Consider the following 22,854-nt stretch of genomic DNA (forward strand, 5'->3'; position numbering starts at 1 on the left):
TGAAACATTCCAAAACGACATTTAGGTTATAACACTTATTTATAGATTGTTCTACATGATTACAGTAACCCAGACTGTTCTAATATACCACTATCTCTGGAGTAACCGAGTTTGAAGTTGTAACCGAGTGAGATTCTTGAGTAGCTAGCAAGATATGTTGTGGGCGTTCCCAGTTTAGGCAGCGATGACGTTGACGTTTCCGTGTTTTTGTGAAAGCACAGCCTGTTATCTCATTCCTTCAAGTCGTGGATCCAAATATCGAGGTAACAACGATGTAACTTCAAATGTATATGCAAATTAATTGAATTAAATGCAGTCATCACGATTAGTAGCCAATGATACAAATATATCATGTATCATTTTTGCTCGCTAGCTAGATGTCAGCTGGAGAGAGTGGTAAAAATAGCAGAGTTTAGCTGGCTAGCTAACGGCTAGCCACATAGCCAAGGCGAAGGCTGCAGAGTTCGCGACATTAGCTAGTCAGTCGACGACGAGTTACAACATGATGTTAGCCATGTTCTAATCTAGACAACTGTTTCCAGACACTATTGATTTGAGTGTTTTGAGTTTACCCCAATACACCAGCTACTAAACTCCTCAAAAAAAAAGTTCGGAAACGTTATTTCGGTCGATTATTCCTCCCCTTTAATAATACCAATTGGTATTGTATTTTATATCGTTAGAAAGCCTGATTAGACACCTTTACAACGCGGTACAACTTGTAAGGATCATGCATTCGTGGAATGAGCAACACAGCTAACCGTGTGGGTAGCGGCCCAAAATCCCCTGCAATATTCTTCTGTTGGTATTCACTCTCGTTTTGAGTTTCTTGGTGGATTGGATGATTGCACTCTCCCACAGTAATAAGGAAAAACAACCTCAGCAGCGTGTGGAAGATCCATACGCAGTCACAACAGCTCACATCCTCCTCATGCTGGTCACACACTGCTGTGGGACGGCATCCCATTCCTCAACCAGGATTTGCCGCAAGTCAGCCAACATGGTTGCGTTGGTCACTCTGGCACGTACAGCACGCCCAAGCTGATCCCACAAGTGTTCATTTGGGTTGAGGTCTGGACTCACGGCAGGCCATTCCATCCTCTCCACTCCCAAATTCTGGAGGTGCTCTGTGATGATCCTGGCTCTGTGGGGGCGAGCGTTGTCATCCTGGAGGATGGAGTTAGGTCCCAGATTCTGGAGATATGGGATCGCCACTGGCTCCGGAATATCATTCCGATATCTCACTGCATTGACATTGCCTGACAAGTTCTGTTTTGTATTGCAGGGGATTTTGGCCATTTTGGGGGGGCCGCTACCCACACGGTTAGCTGTGTTGCTCATTCCACGAATGCATGATCCTTACAAGTTGTACCTCGTTGTAAAGGTGACTAATCAGGCTTTCCAACGATATAAAAGACAATACCAATTGGTATTATTAAAGGGGAGGAATAATAGACCAAAATAACGTTTCCGAACCTTTTTTGAGGAGTTTAGTTCGCTGTAAAGAAAAAAAAAAAGGACAAAAAAGGCCGATGTAATGTTGTGTCAGGTAACCAGTGAATACTAGCTGCTTGCTTGCCTGGTCCATTAGGCCTTAGCTAAGTTAATAATCGACTTGGTGGGGGGTCTGCAAATCCGAAACTATACTGAAAGCCAGCTAATAATAACAGAGAGACAGAGAGTGCTTGCAAATGTTGTTATTGTAACATCAATGTCAACCTCGAATATGCAGGATTACACTATAGGGTTGTAGATTCTACCTAAATGCAAAAGCTATGTCTTTGTACTAACACCTTTTATTTTCATGTTCTTGTTTTATTTCAGCTCTGTAAGCCGAACTTTGCTTGGTGTTTCAGAGTGGTGTGGCGTCACCCCTACCCGGGTGCCATGTTCATCTGTTCCACATGAGCTCTACTATGTGGTACATAATGCAAAGCATTCAAAGTAAATACTCCTTGTCCGAGCGGCTCATCCGCACAATCGCAGCCATCCGCTCTTTTCCACATGACAATGTAGAGGACCTCATTCGCAGGGTAGGTTGGCTCATCTTTAAGCAAGCCCTCGATTAAATGTTATTTGTTCATAGTAGTAATGACATGATTTCATGATTCCCCGCTGCAGGGGGCCGATGTCAACCGGATGCATGGCACTCTGAAACCCTTGCACTGTGCCTGCATGGTAGCTGATGCAGACTGTGTGGAGCTGTTGTTGGAGAAAGGAGCTGAAGTATAACATGATTGATTCTCTTTGTTTGAATAAAGTCTCTAGTTTCAACATTGCTATGGTTCTTGATGCCTTCAACTTGATTCCCAATTGCCTAATGTGAATCTCATTCTCAGGTGAATGCCTTGGATGGCTACAACCGCACTGCACTGCACTACGCTGCAGAGAAGGACGAGGGCTGTGTGGAGCTCCTGCTGGAGTATGGAGCCCAGGCCAATGCCCTGGATGGCAACAAGGACACACCACTGCACTGGGCTGCCTTTAAGGACAACCCTGAGTGTGTGAGGGCCCTGCTTGACAGCGGAGCCTGTCCCAATGCACGGGACTACAACAATGACACGCCCCTGAGCTGGGCTGCCATGAAGGGCAACCTGGAGAGCGTCAGGGTCCTGCTGGAGTATGGGGCCCAGGTCCACGTCACCAACCTGAAGGGCCAGACGCCCATCTCCCGGCTGGTGGCCCTGCTGGCTCGGGGCCTGGGCACAGAGCAGGAGGAGGAGTGTCTGGATCTGCTGAGTCGGGCCGCTGGGAGGTTTGAAATCCGACGGGCCGATGGCACCCTGCCCCAGGAGCTCAGTAAGGATCCCCAGCTGCTGGCGCGGCTGACCAGCATGGTGGCCCAAGCCCCCTCACTACGTGCCCTGGCACGCTGTGCTATCCGACAGAGCCTTGGAGTGCAGTTTCTCCCCACTGCAGTCAAAGAGCTTCCTTTACCAGAGTCTATTAAAGAATACATACTGCTGAGAGACTGAGAGTGGTAGGACTAGAGGTGACAGGATGTGGCATCACTATCTAATTATTGAACAGCTTATGTTATTGCATATATCCTGACAACAATGTTCTATATAATGGAGGACTGATGTTGTTTTCAGGCTATGTCTGATGATACAAGCTGTCCAATAATTTGTGCCCTGATATCACAGGAAACTCCCAATAATTCCCATTTCCCCAATGGCTCAGTTTAAAAAATTATTGGGATTGACATGAATGTGTTTTCAGTGGCATAGGTATGTGTGATATTTGTCTTTTTCTCAAGTGTTTTCCCCCCTCATTTAGTGGGTCTGCAGAATCACCCTTGCAATCCCAAGGGACAGAGTAGGTTGGAATGGAAACGTGTCAAATATTTGTATTTGATTCATGTTGCATTTCAAAACAGTAATGATCACTCAATTAATTTGGTTTTCAAAAATGTAATGAACCAACAACCTTTGTTGTCTTTAATATATTACAGAGTGTGCCAGGTGCCAGAATGTTGTTTACATTCTGCCCTCCCAAAAAATACAATGTTGATAAACAGATATGTGTCTGTTATTGTAAAGAACCATCATTCTCTTCCTGGGCTAAATATTTAGATATGCCTGTGGTTCATATGTGTTGATTTGGTATTTATTTGAGCTATATATGTTATTGAATGGAAAAGGTACAGTTTACACTGGCTTGTTTAAGTTGGTTCATTATGCTAAGTATAGGCCCCGAATTAAGAATAAATGGTTGTTTTGATATTTATAGATAAGTGTTCTTTTAACTTCACTTTATTTTATTCCAGTATTTCCAGTGGTGCTCATTGGTCCAAAATTGTGCACCTCATATTTAAAGTAAACATACAAGGTGTAACCAGCAACCATGAAACATTTGTTTTGTAATAGTTACTTTGAGGCAAAAAGGTTTAAGAAATTGTGGGGTGGCATGATCATTTAATTATTCTCTGTGCTTGTTTTTAGTTGCTTGTTTAGCAGGTGTGTACATATAATACAGCTTGATTTATGTCCTGAAGACCAATGTACACCGACCCGTTAAGTGCATTTTTCTGTCTAAATACATACTTAAAGAAAAAGTAAACACCTTTCCTTCTTTATATCAACTACCATATCTGTGTTATTGGTATTTCGGGGGGATTGGAAAATAGGATAAATACTAGGGCTGAACAGGTTAGTCGATTAATCAAACCGATCAACTAATGCATAATTGACTAATTTCTGGAAAATATTTTTTCTGATTCCTCTATATCAGGCCAAGAACAAGGAGTTAAAGCTAGAGTGAGTGACATGTAGCAAAAAAAGGTAAAGGGAGCACATTTTTTATTGACATAAAACATTTATTAAGCCCTAGAAAATAAGCATCCCAATCATAATTGTTCATATGAAACTTGTTGTTTTTATTCCATACGGAATACATGCCCGTGGTTCATTAATCTCTTTGCGCAATAGCCTGGGACTGGGGATGAGGTTAATAGAAAGAGTATAGAACCATATCCACCTATAGTTTGATCACATTCAATTCCTAAATTGTCCAGAAGGGGACTCTAGTCTATAACAAAAGTTGTGTCTTGATTCCCTGATTTCAACTGATTTCAGGGAATCACATAAATGCCTATGATATATACTGGGTGCTGATATTGTTAAGTGTCGTCACTTAAGAATGAGGAGAAAACAGATTTACAAATCATCAAACTTTTTTCTTAGTCTTATATGGGGATATTATATATTTATTGTTGGTCTGTCTGTTTGCTGTTGAGATACTAATACAACTGAGAGGTTAAGAATAGCGAACACAATGCATTTACCTTTTATGTGAAAGTATTTACAGTGCTTGCACTGATTTTTCACAGTGTAATTGTGAAACCCGTCAAATTATTTCCTTTTGTTTTTATTTACTCTTTGATATCATATCACTAGGTTCAAAAGCATTGTAGTCGACTGCATACTTTTAACTCCTTTGAGTTACATGTATTGTTTCTAGATATTTATAATGCTTTATATTAGCCCTTGTCCCAGCACCGGATGTTCATTTCCAGTGAGAGAAAAAAAAGGGTGAGAATTTCAGGAAGGAAACTACAGCCACACTGAAAAAGTCCCCCCAAATAACCTTTATACAGGGCTATGCCAACTCCTCTAGCACCTTCCTTAAACATTAAATCAGTTTAGTCATTCCCATTCACTCCACCTTTTAATGTCTTGCTTTACATTTTTGAGATTTAGCTTTTATCCAAAACTGCATTTGTCTAAAGTAAGTGAAAAAACAAAATGTTTGTTATTTTGTAACAAAAATAATACAAACATAGATACAACATACCGGTACATAAAAAATAATGTTGAATTTAGATTTTCCTCTGATTTTACCTGCATTATTCCATTATTCAATGAAACGGAAAAAACAACATGGTACGAAATTACAGTGAATTACCATTAAAATATATGTATATATATTTTTTGTATTACTCGTATACAGGTAATAATAATAATAGATTTTATTTAAAAGTGCCTTTATCAAACTCAAGGACACTGTACAGAAAAAGAAAATAAACAGAAAAAACTGCGATAACAGTCCTTAAACAACACAACTCACCTGAGGTGATGCTAGAAGCTTTCTTCTTCCTGCCATTCCTGACAGGAGTCCTTGGTGCTGTTGCTATCTGAGAGAGTGTTGTCAATGTCCAACTCCTGAGTAGAGTTCAGCTCACTGTCATTTCTTCACTGTCAGAAAAATAAGTGGCATCCCCATACTCCACAGCCCTCACATGTAGCACACACACCCTTTTCTTACTATAAAGTTCTTATATCAGCAATAATAATAATATTAGGATTAAATATAATAGCAAAATGAGAAGTGACATTTTAGAATTGGTATTGTAACTGCTCCTATTCTCCCTTACAACTGCTTTAATGCGTGTGATTGGAGCTGGGCCAGTGCTTATGCAAGACATGATCTTAGGGACTGGATACATAATTAAAGACATAGTTTCCTCCTTCTCAGGATACAGAAATGGGAACAACATACGCAAACAAAGCAAAGGAGCTGAGAATCTGACATCAGCAATAATGATGAGAAACACTGCTTGGTTAAAACAGGCAACAATTTGCTTTAGGGAGACAATATAATGGAATCCTCTAACCTCCCCAAAATAGTCCCATCTTCTTCTGGGGACAGCATTTCTCAAGAGCTAATATTAGAAGGAGGCAGAGAACACAAAAAAATAACATCAAATGTGAACTTTTGGATTTGAGCAATTGTTTATTGAGCCACTCGATCCTGTAAACCCCTTTTACTTGGTCCTAATAATGGCATAACATCATAAATGCACTGCATCTGAGAATTTGACCTCTCTGTAACCATGTTCTCTAGGCCTATTTCTAAATTGCAGGTTATTCTAAAATCTCTGCAATTAAGGGCATAAAGCACTAGATTCAAATGACATTATTATTGGTCTGTCTGTGGCGTGACTCTTGAATATGGACTATCAATGATCTGAACATTGTAAGATTTAAAAGAACCCTATAATAACTCAAGACACTGAACATGGCTTTTAAATACTGTCATTTATTTGTGTAAATTCCACACCCTGATCTGAGTTTATGATGAACATGACGTAGAACCTCGCGATGATTCGAGGAGGAGGGGAGTGTCAAATTCCAAGAGAGAAGAGGAGAGAGAGAGCGAGCGAGAGAGAGAGAGAGGGGCGCAAAGGTGAGTTTGTAAACACTTATTATTACTGTCAAACTATACAATCCAGATTTAATTCGGGTGAGAACGTGACAGAGAAGTACTGAAAGTCGGTAGAATTAGTTTTGTGAAATGTTAACTTTGTTCACCTTGAATGTTGAGTGGGCCAGTTACTTGACAAAACTGTTGGTCTCTGTGGTCTGTATCTCTCCCTCGCACTCGAGTGCTCCTGACTGCCTGGTTAGCTCGCTAGGATAGACAAATGCGAACTAGTTGTTAAAGCGTCAACAATAAAAAAAAAAACTATTCTGAAGAATAACTGTCACGCTCCCGTGCCCATGCAGTGGACTAGTTGACATTAGTGTTGACGGGGTGTTCCTGCTGTAAGGTGCTTCTCCCATGGCTGTCCTCGCATATGCTGTCTAGGCGGCCCGCTGTTAGTCTGTGATGGGAAAGTTGTAGACTAGCTAGTGAGTTAGCTAAATGCTAAAATTCCATCTTTTAAGAGTTACCGTCGTGAACCAATAATATTGTGCTGTCAGTATTTACTGACAGCTTACTAGAGCGATTCGAGGACGGAGTCTCGCTGATTGACAGGCCCGTGGCCAATGGGTGAACAGAGAGGGCGGTCTCGTGCGGGAAAAGGCAGGTCCTGTGCAAGTTAGCTCAGCAGCCAGCTAGCTAAAGGAATAGCATCGGTCCTCAACGTGAAGGCAAACTTAGCGCAATGTTTCAAAGTAGCATGGTCACTTTTACAGCTAACAGTTAACAAACTAGAAGTCATAAACTACGATTCTTCTTCGTGAGAATGGCATGAAAAGTGTGTTTTTCTTAATCACCATGTGTTGCTTTAAGGTTACTTGCAATAGGGAGTCCCATGGGTCTTGTTGCACAGTTGTAACCTTTACATCAGTCAGACAAGACCTTATTATTATGATCTGAATTGTGAATCTGTCTATTATGTTTGCCAGAAAGCTATTTCACTGTTGTCTATAATTTTCTGTTATAAGTTGGTGTGATTCTGTAAACGCTTACATTCGCAAGTATGCTAAGTTGATGGATATTTAGAATATTGTCATTTGAGCTTGTGAACATGTCTCCATGCATCCCCATTCCTGTCAACACCTTCAATATAATATGAGAATGTCAACTTTAAATGGAAGTGTAGGGCCATGTTTTGTGGCTGCGTGTTAAAAAAAAGAACTAGTAAAGAAATTTGAAGTTCAAGGGCTGGAATTACTTTTTATTTTTGAGAAACATTTTGTGAGGAGTAATTACAGGAAATTAAGATTTTTGTTAAGTTTATCTACCACCAAGCTACTGCAAAATTAGATTAAACTAATAGTTAAGCTAGGCTACATGTAGTGGCGCTACCTACCAACACTGCTATCAAGATACAAACATTAGCCTACATTTTTGTTCATGTGGATTGATGGGCTGGTGTACGTTTTGGCTCTTGTTTTTATGTACTCTTAGTGTATTCTCCACATTAGATGTAATTATAGCACACACTTAGACTAGAGTGTTGAAGTAACCCTGAGAGTCATTAGACATGACCAGATGTACCAGACCCTCATAACATGGGGATAACATTTCACAGTTATAGGCTGTATTCTCTAAAGTTGTAGTTACAGTACCAAAACAACTTGGCCATTGCCTTTCAAAAGCTGATAGATGGACTAGAGTGCTTCCAATTTCATTTTAGAAAACAGCACTGGGTCCTCTATTGTCCTGCATTGTCTGTCCGCTCTGCATGGATTTAGCTTTAGGACCTCAGCAGTTATGCAGACGTGCATATAGGGTTTCATTTGTCCCATTTACCAAATCTCAAGTTGACTCTGGTTACATAAATACATTACTGGCTGTACACACACCCAGCAGCCTAAGTCTCTTGTCACTGAAGCTCACAACCCACAGCACCTCACCTGCAAGCTACAAAAAAATACCTTTGATCCCTCAGTAAACCAATCCATAACCACCCCATTCACTCCTTCTCTCTCCCTCTGTCCTCTACCTCCCTCCCTTTCTCCCTTGCTCTTTTGTGGGGTCTCCCCTACCCACTGGCAACTCAAGCCTTGGATTCCTGAGTCCTGGCTGCAGCGGGAGCTATTAATACAGTTTGTTTAGTCAGTTTCCTAGCAGGCAGCATCAAACACTCCAGACCAGTGGCTGATTATAGCAGGGACTTGCTCCCCTACACCTGCTGAGTGGGAGAAATCCAAGTTAACAGCAGAACATTGCCGGCAGCTCAATTGGAGGGACTGGAATTGGGCCACTTTGACAGTTCTATGTCACCTTGGCTGAATGGAAGCTAAAATAGCTGGTCTCTCTATATCCATGTCAGAAATTGATATAATACAAATCATGAGCATTAGGTCTATGCACAAATGCTACTGCCTCACACATCACAGGGATATTTGTCGACGTATCCTAACAGTTAACTTAGTAGACTGCAGTTATTACAAAAGAAACCATTGTATACATAAAAGGTAACGCTCAAAGCTGTAGATCTGCTGTAGCTGGGCAAGGTAGAGACTTCACAAGCTGAGAATTGATCGTCAATTTAATGTTAGTTTTAGGCCTAACCCACAAGAGGAGAGTGGCAAATAGCCCAAGCCCATTATGTAAGCTGACATTCTCTATTCTTACTCTGGAACAGTTGCTGGTAAGGCAAGACTATCGCTTGCTAGCAGATTACATTTCTATCAGAAATATATAATATTATATTATATTTTCTAGCCCTCATCAGCAATTATTGTCAGACTTAACATACTGTAAGTTCACATTTGAAGTCAGTGTAGGCTTGCCCAATTGATGTGTGTAGGGCCTTGGTTAGATGTAAACTCTGAAGGGTATTAACCCCCACATCCCAGATGTGTCCATTTACCCAGGCAGTCCACACCCTCAGTATAACGAGGTGGTGGTGGATCTTGTGTGTTGATGGACTACTCACACATCTTTGCCCAAATTGACTCAGTGGATTGTACGCAGTGTGAGAGTCCTGGCACTAGACTTTTGGCTTGCTATAGAGCCTGTGAGGTCTGCAAGGAATCAAGCTGCTCTGCTTGTAAGGTTCTTTGATCTCAGTAGGGAGTGAAACAAGATGCAGCCATTCTCTTCATAAAGAAACAGAGCAGAGAAACAATGGTTATTACAACATTACAACCGCATGATCGCCTGCCTTGAGCTGCTACAGTGGAAGGCATCAGAAATTGTCATGTGTTGGCTCAGGGCAACTATTGCTGGTGTTGGGAGAAGAAGGAAGAAAATGCACTGACTTCAACACTGGAAAGCATAATGGCTAGGCTAACATAACATGATTTGTCTAATCATTGTTATAGGCAACAACATTGTTCTAAACAATCTATAACAGAAATAGGCCTCTATCGCAGATATACTTATGTAACTAGGCCTATACCTAGCTATAGTACACTGCAGTTAGGCAACACTGTATCCACCATTGTAATGATAATTTACAGTGCCCTGTGTAAGTAATGGCGCAGTGAAGCATTTTTCTTCTTTTGGCTCTATACTCTAAAAATTTGGTTTTGAAATCAAAATTACTATGAGGTTAAAGTATACTTCAGTATAGTCAGCTTTTATTTAAGGGTTAGTTTCATTGTAAAACACTTTTTCTACATTGTCTACTTATGTCAGGGCACCAAAAATAATGGGACAGAATAATATAATGTAAAAAAAACACACCAGACGCTGGGTATCTTTTCTAGTGATGCTCTCTTCAGTTAAGCACTGTTTCTTAGGTCTTGTAGCCGAAAGTCTTATTGTCAGGAAATGAAATGCATGTTCAATTGAATTTAAATCTGAGGGTTCACTTGGCCTTTTCCCTTTTTTTCCCCTTACCCTGAAAAACTCCTAATTGCTATGGCAGTATGTTTTGGGTTATTGTCTTAAGGGCTCTGCACACAGCGTGCGATTTCTGTTGCGCGTCAACATTCCATTTTGAAGTTTGAATGGAAGTCTATGAGAACATCGCATTTCAACACACACGGCCCCGATTTTAATCGCCCGGCGAAAATTCGATTCCATTCATTTTGAATGGGACAAAGCACACGGCGTGCGAGTTTTGTCGCACTGTCAAATTTGTGCTTTTTCCCATTCAAAATGAATGGAATCGAATTTTCGCTAGGGATGCTCCGATTTATCGGCCACCGATTTAAATCGGCCGATTTCACTCCAAATGACTCGATCGGTGATCGGCAAAAATGGCAGATCGCAAAAAACGATCTATTTTTTTTTTCCCCTGGGGAAGACAGATAACTGAACAGAAAACATAGGAGGACGTAACAGTATGTAAACCATGAAGGCCACGTTTATGATGTCTTTTATACAGCCATATCGACTGACTTGGGCTTCAGGCCCTAACTGGGTGATAGGCCAGACCTTTACTATGCCATAAAAATGGGTCTGCGTTTGCTTGGTGCCTAATGGATCAAAACTTTTGTCTAAAAAGCAAAAAATATGTAGGCTATCCAGTCAGTAGGCCTACAGTTATGTATTTTTAAAAAATCGGTATCGGTATCGGTTGATCTTGAGGAAAAAAATCGGTGATCGGTATCGGCCCCAAAAATCCAGATCGGAGCATCCCTAATTTTCGCCGTGCGATTAAAATCCGTGCCGTGTGTGTTGAAATGCGATGTTCTCATAGACTTCCATTCAAACTTCAAAATGGAATGTTGACGCGCAACAGAAATCGCACGCTGTGTGCAGAGCCCTTTACTGTATGATGATGTGCCATCCAAAGAATTAGGAGGCATTTTGTTGTACTCAAGCAGACAACATGTTTCTGTACCCTTCAGAATACATACAAGTTAGCCAGCGGAAGCTAGCCACTAGAAGTGGAAGCTATACATGCCCAAACCATAACACCATGATAACATCTGTCTACAATACCTTTATCCAGACCTCTGCAAGCTTTTTAGGTATTTTTTTTAGCAAACTGTAACCTGACCATCCTTGAGGATAACTAGTGGTTTGCACCTTGCAGTGAAGCGAGTGAAGACACATTTACCCCTACCTCCTGGAGAGTTTTCCTGATGGGACAGTTGTTTTGAGGATTTCTTAATTATGGTGAGTGTTCTTCAACCATCCACTGTAGTCTTTCTCGGCCTACCAGCCCTTTTGTGATTGATGAGCTCACCAGTACTTATTTTCTTCATGTTCCAAATGTTGATATTGGCAGGCATGTTTTTTTCAGCCTAATAAAGGCTTTCTTGACTTTCATTGACACGTCTTTGGTCCTCATGTTGAGAGACATCAATTGCAGACTTGCAAACTCAAAGCCTAGAATCAAAACTAGACATCGACAGCTCATCATCGCCTGCACAAATTATGGGACGGACCATGACTAACCATAAACCCCTGTCCAGCCAATTGTCCCATTATTATTATTATTATTATTATTATTATTATTATTATTTGGTGTCCTGAAATAGGGGACCTATGTATAAAAACTGTCATTTCTAAATGGTGAAACTACCTAAATCAAATAAATGCTGAGAACCTCTACTTGAACCTCATAGTAATTGTTTGATTTAAAATCTAAACAGTGAAGTATAAAGCCTAAAGAAGAAAAAGTGCTTCACTGTCCCATTACAGGGCACTGTAAGTCAAACGGGGCTTATCTAATCTCTTCAGGTGGCATTGTAAGGGATTATTTCTAAGGAAGTTGCTGTGTAGTGTCATGTTTGTTGTGGGACTGTTGTGTAATAGTTGCCAGACGTCATCTGGTTGGGAGTGCTGAAACATGAATGTCCCCCCGACCCCCCACATCCCCTGATTTAAATGTAATGAACCTAGTCAGTTTCTAAACTTCCTAACCTGTCTTCATGTAGAGTGTTGTTCAGAAGATGTGTGGGAGAGAGAGGGAAACAGGGAGTGAGAGCAGAGGAATAGGCCACTCTATAAAGAAAGAATAATCCAGGCTTGTCGTGCAAACTACAAGCTGTAGTTCAACTTGACTCACAAGGGGAGGAGAAATTAAACAGTGTTTTGTGCATACTGTATATATGTGCCAATCATCAATAGTAGGATATAGGAAAGGGTGGGTGTGGGATCATTGGTAGCCTTACAGATTTGGCTTAATCAGGGTGCAGGATTTATGACTAGGCCTCCCTCCCGCCATTATCAAAAATATTTAATCAACATTGCAAAAGTTGAGTGTTTGATTGTGAGTGCAGGTTTTCTGCTTTGTGCGGTGGGAGTGTGAGAAAGTGTGGGTGACAGCAGCAGAGCTGGTTTACATTGAGAGATGGTGAGAGTGAGGGGGTCACTGAGGGTATGAGAGTCCCCAGAAAGTAGATGAAGAGGGAGTGAGAGAGGAACTGTGTCTGTAGAGTGGCAGTTTTGAGAGAGCAACATTTGAGAGACAGAAGGAGGTAACATTTGAGAGAGAGAGATGAAGTTGGGTACATGGGGACTAGCGGTAGGGGTGGTGGAGAGGTAGAAAGAGGGAGGGAGGGAGGGAGGGATAGAGAGAAGGAGAGTGAGAGTGGGTGAGGAGATGTCTTCGTGCAAACGGTAGCTTCCTTCTCCTCTGTAAGCAGCTCCTTATTGGCCCGCCTGAAGCCCCCTGTGTGAACGAAGTATCACCAGGGAAACTTCATCTTGCTGCTTCTGTGTGTTTTGCTCCTTGCCTGGGTTATTTTTAAATACATTCTGCTTCCTGCGCTGACTAAGGCTACGACCAGAAGCATCCCTGCTTTGTTGTTTTCTGGAGGGGCGATTCAGAAGTAAAGAAAAGCCAACCACAGCAATGTTCTCCCCTTCTCCTCTTTCACAGTTACATTGCAAGTTCTTTGCAAAAATGGGGGACGACCGACCTTTTGTGTGCAACGCTCCTGGCTGTGGACAGGTAAGCCCACTCTCTTGTCTTGGGTTTTGTCGATGTGGTTATGCTTGTCTTTGTGTGTGTTGCTGTCTGTGGCAGTTGACTGAAATTACTCAAGTACGTGTGTATCGTTTTCAGTTCATTGTGAAGTAGCACTAGTACTCACTAAAATAACTTTTCATGTTGGTCTGGAGTAGAACATGGTTATACATGTGTTACCCATCAAGAGGCTAGCTCTGCCTCTTCTGCTTCTCTGAGTGCCCGTATGGACAACACCGCGGTTGAGGTTACACTGATCACACTGATAGTGATAGCACTCTTGTGAAACAATGGTAACGTCTTCTCCACCAGTGACTCACAGGCAGTGTAGATGAGTAATCAGGCCACCGTTATTGTTTAAACTTGTCTCGGTTGACTTATATTGCCTGCAGACATGGGTATGAGCCAGACAATTGACTCAGCTTGGCACAAACAGTGTCGTGAAGTGCACATGCCAGAAACATGTCTTCTGGGTCCAGTATGGTGGATAAGACTAATAACAACAATTAAAGACAGGAAATGCAATCAGCCCAAAATTCTGAGGTTGGAATTTTGTTTGTTCATCCCTCTGGGCTGGTGATGCTGTGAATGTTTGCTGAAGACAAGCGGAGAGGGACTAGAGAAGTGTGTTTAGAAAGTGGTCGAAAGGTTAAATGTAGCCTAATTGAAAGCAATTTGTGATGTAAAACCCTCCTCCTGTAAAAAGGAGATCATAAGTACTTCACTGTTGTCCTCAGGCAGTGGTTGTGGTTAGGCAACACTGTGTACAGCACAGCAACATGCGTCTGGAACGAATAATGGATGAGTTTTTTTTTGGTTCGCTCATTTTCTTCTCCGATCTTTATGGACATCGAGGGACCCAAAGTTCCTAGTCACACATTTTAGCTTCCCCATGACTTGTTTCTGTAAAGAAATGCGGTAGGCCTACATATTTAATTTATTGACAGCTGCATGGTTAATTGAGCGATGAGTAGGGTTGTAAAATTATTGTAAGTTTGGGAAACTTTCAGATAATTTCCATAATACATATGGAAACTTTGGAAATGATCAGAAAGTTTCCCAAACGTACGGAATTATGCAACCCTGGTGATGAGTGAAATTAATGAAAAGGTTACTAAAGTGGAGGCTCGTAGAGATGACAAATGATGGTTAGGCCTAAAGTCAATACTGATGTCTGTAGCAAGCTTGCCAGTTTAACGGGTGTTAAATTGTTGGTGTGTGTAAACATGTTTGGGATCATAGCACAGTGTGATCGTGCTGGCAGTTTGGGTGTGGTACCCTCACATTCAAACATATTTTGCAGATGCACTGTTAATAGCTCAATAAGAAAGGAAGTTACCAATCACTGCATCCACTGGAAAATGTCTCACTTTCCCTTTTCTGTCTGTGTGTTTATTGCAATTTATGTTGAAAGTGTGCTATTCTTCAAGTCATATCTGATGTCTAAGACTGACTTTGGTCTTGGGCTGTCCTCATGCCATGGCATACCAGGACATTTGAGTTATGCCTTACTGAGAATGAGCAGAATTAATTCCTGTTACTGTAAGTCTTACATGTGTTTGTACCATGCTAACAATAACAACATTGGAAGTTCCCAACTTCCCATTCTTAGCTGTTGGCTATCTACTGTGAGGGCAAGATAATCTGATACAGAGAGATTAGTTTTAGATAGTTTCCTACCCAGCTGTCTTGGTCATACTGTAGGAAAGAGACTGTGAGACATGTAGTTGTATTGGTGATGCTGCTGGCCTGTCTAAAAATAAGCACCTGACACTTGACTGTGTTTCCACTTCGCTCTCTCACGGCTGAACTTGTAACTGTGACACACTGCCAGGAATAGGCTGCAGAAGAGGGTGAAGGCTGCAGCCATGATTATTCCTCCTACATCTCTGCCTGATTCACCTCCAGTTCTCCAAAGCGTTTCCTTAAGGGAAGGACAAACACAGACGGAGAGGAAGACTATTATAGCACCTCAGTGGGCCTGAGGCATAGACTTGCCCTGTCTTCTGGAGTAGCCAACAGATGTGGTAACATGGCACGGACAGATATTTACTTTGACAAATCCCTATGATTAACACACTTGCCTGTTTGTTGACCACAAATATAATACAAAATTGCAACATTATAAGTGCATTATCAGCACTGCAGTAAAATGAGCTGAGATGAGCTAATGAAAGCCGACATTGTTTTTTTAATTTTTGCTTCAATTTGAGCAATTGCTTCAATTGGACAATGTCTTCTTGATGTTTTGACACCTGCATTTTTACCATTCTGTATATCTTCAACAATTTCTAATATTCCATTCAATTCACTGGTCATTGCTCACCCTAACTGTAAAATTCAGCTAAACATTGATAAAAAACAGTTTATCACCTGTCAAGGAGGGCATTGTGTGTACTGCATATGTTCTTTGTTGTGCAATGCATAATGATGCAGTATGTGTTAACTAAATAGGCTGCCCATGTATCAGATTCTGTGCAATTTGATATTGAAGCTAATGTGCTTTCTGCCCCTTGAGTTTATTGAGCTTCATACAGTATCTTTTCCCCTCCTCTCCCTTTGTTTCCCTCCCTTGTCTCTCCCTCCCCCATCTCTTTCTCTCTTCCCCCCTCCCCTATGTCCTGCCTCCTCTCTCTCTGTAACCAGAGGTTTACAAATGTGGACCACCTGGCTGTACACAAGCACAAGCATGAGATGACACTCAAATTTGGACCTCCCAGGACTGACTCTGTTATTCAAGGTACTGGTTCTCCTAGTGAGTTTGGAATATTCAACTTTACTCTTTCTTGTTACCTCTATGCTTTGGGCCTTTTCCCAATGTCACTTTTGACCACTGAGCATTTTTATGAATTAGGGCATCATTGGTAGTATCACCTTTCAAGATTTGTTACTGATAAGTTTATTTTAACTTGACATTTTTGTTTTCCATTTTGTCAGGTTTCCATGTTTGAGTGTCAGCCGAGTTGTTCATTTCAGATACACAATACTAAGTGTGAAAAGACTTTGAATAGATGAATCTCTCTCTCTTTCCGCTGCCAGACCAGACACCTACCCCTACCCGTTTCCTTAAGAACTGTGAGGAGGTCGGTCTGTTCAATGAGCTGGCCAGCTCCTTTGAGCAGGAGTTCCGCAAGGCCCAGGAGGATGACAACAAGAGAGCCAAGAACCCTGTGAGCAATGAGATGGGGAGAGTGTGTGTGTGTGTGTGTGTGTGTGTGTGTGTGTGTGTGTGTGTGTGTGTGTGTGTGTGTGTGTGTGTGTGTGTGTGTGTGTGTGTGTGTGTGTGTGTGTGTGTGTGTGGGGGGGGGGTGCCTCTGTTCCCAGGGTCTTACCGTTCTGTCTGCTCCATCTTGTCCCTCAGCTCCCTGCTCCCAACTCAATGGCCCTGGACATGAGCCTGCAGACGCCGTCAGATGTGAAGGTGAAGGAGGAGGAGCCTGTGGAGGTGGACTCCTCCCCCCCAGGCAGCCCAGACTCCATCTCCAGCATGTCTGACAGCAGTAGAGAGTCTATCGGGAGAGGAAAGGTAGGGGACAGGAGAGGGGCCAGAGGAAAGGGGGGGCCTGAGGACCATAGTTGTAAAATCAAGGGTTGTCACGGTGGGGAAAAGAAACAGGAACATGAGAGTTATTATTGAACGACAGAATGGTGTCTCCTTTGCTCTAATAGGACACACCCCCAAGGCCAGTGATGAAAACGGCCCCCACCCCCACCATTGTTAGGCCTGGCTCCCTCCCCCTTCACCTGGGCTTTGATGCCATGCACCCCACCATGCCCTCCCCCACCTCAGTCATCACACCTACTCCCCCCTCCAACCGCACACTAGGGTGAGTAGGGAGTCGTCCTCGGTACCTGGACCCATTACATGTGGTTTTAAATGCTCTTCTTTCTCAATGGAGCTTTCTTCCTCAGTAACCCTTCTCTCTCTCTCTCTCTCTCTCTCTCTCTCTCTCTCTCTCTCTCTCTCTCTCTCTCTCTCTCTCTCTCTCTCTCCCCCCCTCTAGCTCGCCCACCAGCCACTACCCAATGATGATGCACCTTCCCAATGGGCAGGCAATGCCCATCCTCCCTGGCCCAGTGCAAATACCCTCTGTCATAAATGTGAGTGTCCGCCCAATTCTTTAGCTCCTACCCCACCTGGGTATTACAGTGAAATGTTTGGTACCATTAGCATTCTTTAAACTAAGACAATCCACATTATCAAATGAATCAAAACACACGCACAACAGCTGCTAACAGCTAGCAGCTAAGAAGGCACCTCGCTATGAACTGCATGTTTATAACATCACAACATGCTGATAGAACATCAACATACACATAATTAGATGATCACACAGTCCTTGCTTTTGAACACAGAACTCGGAATCGGCCGATATTCAGTAAAAATATGAGATTGGGGAAATCCGATAATGCCTCGTTACCAATGTTATATTCCAGAGGCATGAAAGAATGATGGTCCACACCGTTCACTGCTGTGTTTGTAGCTTTAGTGACACGTGACATTAATTCTAACAACACACACACCGTAAAGTATATACCACACATACCGTAAAGCATAAAGTCAGTCAAAAGTTTTACTTTCATTTTCAAGGCTTTCTCGTTTGCGAGTTGTTGCTACGCAGACCTGTCGCCGTCACATTTATCAGTGATATGGGACTAAGATATGGGATGAGGAGACACAATCTCTGGTTTGGGAACAGCAGTAATAGTTGTTATTGTCAAAGTTGTGGAAAACAAGCCATTCAAACACCTTAATTTCAGTTTAATCATGTAGCATGTTTATATATTCTTGATAATTCAGTTATAATTTAATTACCATTGGATCCCTGTTTCTTGTTTTCTAAGAAGCTCACCATCCATTTAAAAAGTGACAGCCATGAAGCGCTTTTAAGATCAGCTGTGAACACTGACATTTAAATGTGTTGTGTCTCATTTTACGTGTGTGTGTGTGTGTGTGTGTGTGTGTGTGTGTGTGTGTGTGTGTTCTGCCTCGTCTCTAGCTGGTCCGGCCCATGTGCATGGTGCCCAACATTCCCGGGTTCCCTGGCCCTCCTCTGGGAGGCAGCAGCAGTGGATCCAACTCCCCTTCTGGCTACAACATCCACTTAGAGGCCAAGATGGTAAGGTCAAGGAGCCCCCCCCCCCTCTCTCTGCCCTTCTCCCCCCCCCCCCATTTCCCTTCTAGCATTCATTCCCCTCCTGTATCTCTGCTTGTAAATATGACTGATAGTCTGATATACCACAGACTGTCCATTTTATATTTCTAGCCAGTACTTGTTATCTGTACGTTGTATTATGTGTGTTTGTGTTCACTCAGATGTGCTACTGTTGGTGTGTATGTGTTGTTAACGGGGTCCTGGTTGTTGTCTCCCCTCGTAGAGGCTGAAGGCAGCCCTCTCCCAGCAGCACAGCCCTGCAGGCCAGAGCCTGGGAGGCATGGGCATGGGCTCCAGCCCTATGGTGCCTCAGAGGATGGAGCATAGCCAGCTACTAGTGCAGCACCCAGATGCCCCATCCCCAGCACAGCCACAGGTAGGCAGACCACATGATGGAAGAGAATACCCTCAAAGAGAGTGTATGAGTGTGTGTGCGTGGGGGAGGAGGCGGGGGTATTCTATCTCCACGGCAGCCTTCCTTACTTGCACTGTTGAGTTCACTCCCTATCTAATGCCGCTTTTCCATTACAGGGCCAAAGCAGGCCAGCCCGCTTTGGCCTGCTTCTTTTTCCTTTTCCATTTGTCGGCCCAGGTCGCGTCAGCTCAGTTCGGCTCGCTTCTTTAGCTCCACATCGAGTCCAGGGTCTAAATGTTGATATCCGGATCTTTTTGCCAGGCTGCGTGTGACGTGTGACGCTGCACACCGTTGATTGGTCAATGGAAATCGTCATCCCATGTCCCATCCCATAGATTTCTTCACTAACCGCCATCTTGAAATACCACATTCACTCTTGGAAAATGTCACTACAGTTTCTGTAATAGCTTATTAATAAAGATTCGAAAAATTATGCTGACCATCGTATTATCTTAGTTTAATGTCATTTCAATGAATCATAGAACTTTTATTTACAACAAGCACAACACAAAAATCGCTATTATGCACCGTCTTTGTCCGTGAATAACACCGGCTGTGGAGGTGGTACAAACACAATACTCCTTTGCTAACTTCACCATCGGTCTACGGTCATTTTGAGCCCTTAACCACCGCGCTGACACCCCGAGAAGTTATGCTTTTAACCGTAAACTCGATGAACCGGGAGTTCACCCGCTGCTGTCCAGCCATTTTCGCCGTTCACTCATGAGTCAAATGCCGGTTTTAACAGGGAATTCGCTCCGCGCTGTGTCCACGGTGATAGGAGTGGAGGATCGACTCCATTCAAAAACGTTTGGATTCCCTGGCTTCTCTTCTTTCCGGACACGTTTGAATTGTTATCCTAACCCCCGGTAAACCGAAGTTATTAACCCGCAAACGGCACCGTGTTTGTCCGTGAAACACGGCACACAATGATACTACAGTTCATAAAGCAGACAAGTGAAGGCAGTGGTTTTAAGAGTTCAAAAAACATGACTTTATTATGTGTAGAACAAAATCCAATAGAAATGATTCAAACATGCAGACAATCAGGCAGTAGCCATCTCTATGCTGAACATAATGATGCTACAGTGAGGTAAAGTAGTAGCCATCTCCTTACGATAGCCCACATACGTTTCTTTCTCTTTTCAGCATTCCTCTTTCGAGTATCCTTCCTTCTGTCTTCGCTCTTCTGTCTTCTCTCTTTTCTCTCCCAAAAACCACGGTTAATAATATACCACATGCCGAGGGAAAGGCATAGGATAGTTGCAAGTTCCTCCATTCTGCTATTGTTGCTGTGTTGTGTCTCGTGAATGTTATGACGCGTAACTCCGCCTACTATCGCCTACTCCTCCTACTAGTCCGGGTCGGTTTGTGTATAATGGAAAACCAGATCTGATCTAAAGCGGGAAGAACCGACCTGACCCGAACCGACCTGGGCCGACCTGGGCTGCTGATGGAAAAGCCCCATAATTCTATTCTGTTAGGGTTAGGGTGTAAGTTTGAAGTCTGGCTTTAATGACTCAAAGCAATTTCTCCCTTTCTCTCTCTCTCTCTCTCTCTCTCTCCCCACCAGGTGTCTCCAGCCCAGCCCACAGGTGGGAGGCGGCGGCGGTCGGCGGAGGATGACCCTGACGAGCGGAGGCAGCGTTTCCTGGAGAGGAACCGGGCAGCGGCCTCACGCTGCAGACAAAAGCGCAAGGTCTGGGTCAACTCCCTGGAGAAGAAGGCAGAGGAGCTCAACTCCATGAACGTCTCTCTCTCTGTGAGTGTCTGCGGAAGACGGCCACACTGCTCTAGCCCAGGCAACGACACTCTCAAACACTCACTCGGCAGGCAGTTTTGCAGTTTTGTGTCTTTTCTCAGTATTAATATCGCTGTTAGTCTTGTCTGTGTTAGTGTGAATCAGCTGTAATGTCAACCCCTGTTCTTCTGTCCTGTCAGAATGAGGTGTCTCTGTTGCGAAATGAGGTGGCCCATCTCAAACAGCTGCTGTTGGCACACAAGGACTGCCCTGTCACCAATCTACAGAAGAAGACTGCCTACCTTGGTGAGCACATGCTCGTTTTTGTCTCGATGTAGAGTTATGGTTGGGGGTAGCGGTTGAAATAATTATTGTGGTTTGAAAATCTAGCACTCTTTCTAAGCATGTAGCGTATGGCTAGCATATCCCTGTAACGCTGTTTTGTCTTCCTGTACTACAGGAGAGGAGAATATGAAAGACTCAATGGAGCCCATGGGCTCTCCAGCCCCAGTGATCCAGCACAGTTCTCTGGCCCCCAGCCCCTCGGTGGGGCCCAACGGCATGAGCGCGCGGGCCGCTGCCGAAGCTGTGGCCATGTCCGTGCTGGCAGGGATGGGCCAGCATCAGCAGAGGGGCGAGAGCGGGCACTCTCACGTCATCATGGCCACACAGTCCCAGCCCGCTGCCAGATGATGAGTGTGCCACGGCACGGGACACGGCAAACACACCACCCATGGGGGTAGCGGAGGAGGAGGAGGAGGACCCAAAAAGTCATCCCTTACAAAAAAAAAAAGACCCCCCCACCTCTCTTTTCTCTGCCTCTAATGTGGTGCCATTTTGCTCTGGCCTGGAGCTCAGCAGCAGCCTTCTGGGAATGGACTGGGACAATTGAGAGAGCTTCCTGTTCACTATGCCATAAACTACAGGGGCTGGACTCCAACCCCCCCCCCCAACCCTCTTGCCTCACCCCCAATCAAGCCCAAACTTCACTGGACTGTAGGACTGCATAGCTTGTTCTGAGCTCTGCACTGTCGGTCAACCTGAACTCTGCACTTGGACATATCTTTAACACTTAACTTACACGGTTACACACAAGCTAGTGCACATACGCAACGTAAATGTTGTGTTCATGTTTGTTCTTAAACAAGTGAATACCAAACACAGAGCACTAGGGGCCATGCTGATACACCAGGGATTCGTGCCTCGCTCTCATGCACATTCTTACACACTTTATTGTCACATACACACACATACACACACACACACACACACACACACGGACACACACACACACACACACACACACACACACACACACACACACGGACACATAGAATATGGATTTCATGATTGGCTCCAAAGATGCAATTGTTGTTGTTGTACTTAAGTCATTGAAATGGTCAGGTCAAAAATATTTCCCTCAACTTTTGTAAGCGGTTCCTGTCTTTTTGGAACTCACACCATTCACCCAATGCTTACCTCATTTATACCCCTTTATGATACCTTTTGTAAACTTTGTGTGTGGTTGTGCGTGTATATTTATGTACATCAGAACACAGCAGTTATATCAAGGTCTAATACACTAAGATCTGGTTTGTTAGCATGTGACTTTTATATATGCTTTTTGCTGTGTTCATGTGCAGCTCTCTTAAAGTTAATTGGCACATTATGTTTTAGTTTGGGCCACAGAGAACCGGTTTGGCTTTTCACTGAGCTTCTGTTTTGCTAAACGGAAACCTAAAGTAAATAGATTCACTGCGGCATTTAAGATGGTGTTTTTCAGAGAAAGCATCTGAATTTTTCAGTCCATAATTTGTTTTGTACTGCATCTGGTTTGAAGCGAATGCAACCCCTCCCCTGTTTTACCATTTCCTCTTTCCCATGCAATTTTGATATTTATTTGTCTCTAAATGTATGTTATTACCACATTTTATGAATAGTGTTCTGGCAACAGCTAATGGCTCTCTAAGTGGTTTCTGGCCTGACTTGTATG

At 43.2% G+C, this 22,854-nt stretch overlaps 1 protein-coding gene across 2 annotated transcripts; it reads left to right on the plus strand.

The window, feature by feature from the left end:
• Positions 1-203: 203 nt before the first annotated feature.
• asb8 (ankyrin repeat and SOCS box containing 8) lies at positions 204-21,554 on the plus strand (the record flags this gene model as incomplete). 2 transcript variants are annotated; one of them, XM_080535199.1, is made up of 14 exons in its annotated part: positions 204-263; positions 1,825-2,033; positions 2,122-2,226; positions 13,463-13,534; positions 16,196-16,289; positions 16,589-16,719; positions 16,911-17,075; positions 17,219-17,376; positions 17,554-17,650; positions 18,550-18,669; positions 18,929-19,136; positions 20,647-20,882; positions 21,062-21,167; positions 21,325-21,554. In XM_080535199.1, exons 2-14 carry the CDS (start codon positions 1,905-1,907, stop codon positions 21,552-21,554), a joined length of 1,851 nt encoding a protein of 616 aa, XP_080391325.1. In that variant the 5' UTR covers positions 204-263; positions 1,825-1,904. The 2 variants fall into 2 exon arrangements, with proteins under 2 accessions (XP_080391325.1, XP_080391326.1); XM_080535200.1 differs by lacking the exons at positions 13,463-13,534; positions 16,196-16,289; positions 16,589-16,719; ... (6 more) ...; positions 21,062-21,167; positions 21,325-21,554 and adding an exon at positions 2,340-4,032.
• Between the last annotated feature and the right edge of the window lie 1,300 nt (positions 21,555-22,854).

The sequence above is a fragment of the Nansenia antarctica genome, assembly GCF_963989245.1.
Source record: "Nansenia antarctica genome assembly, chromosome: 6".
Lineage (NCBI taxonomy): Eukaryota > Metazoa > Chordata > Actinopteri > Argentiniformes > Microstomatidae > Nansenia > Nansenia antarctica.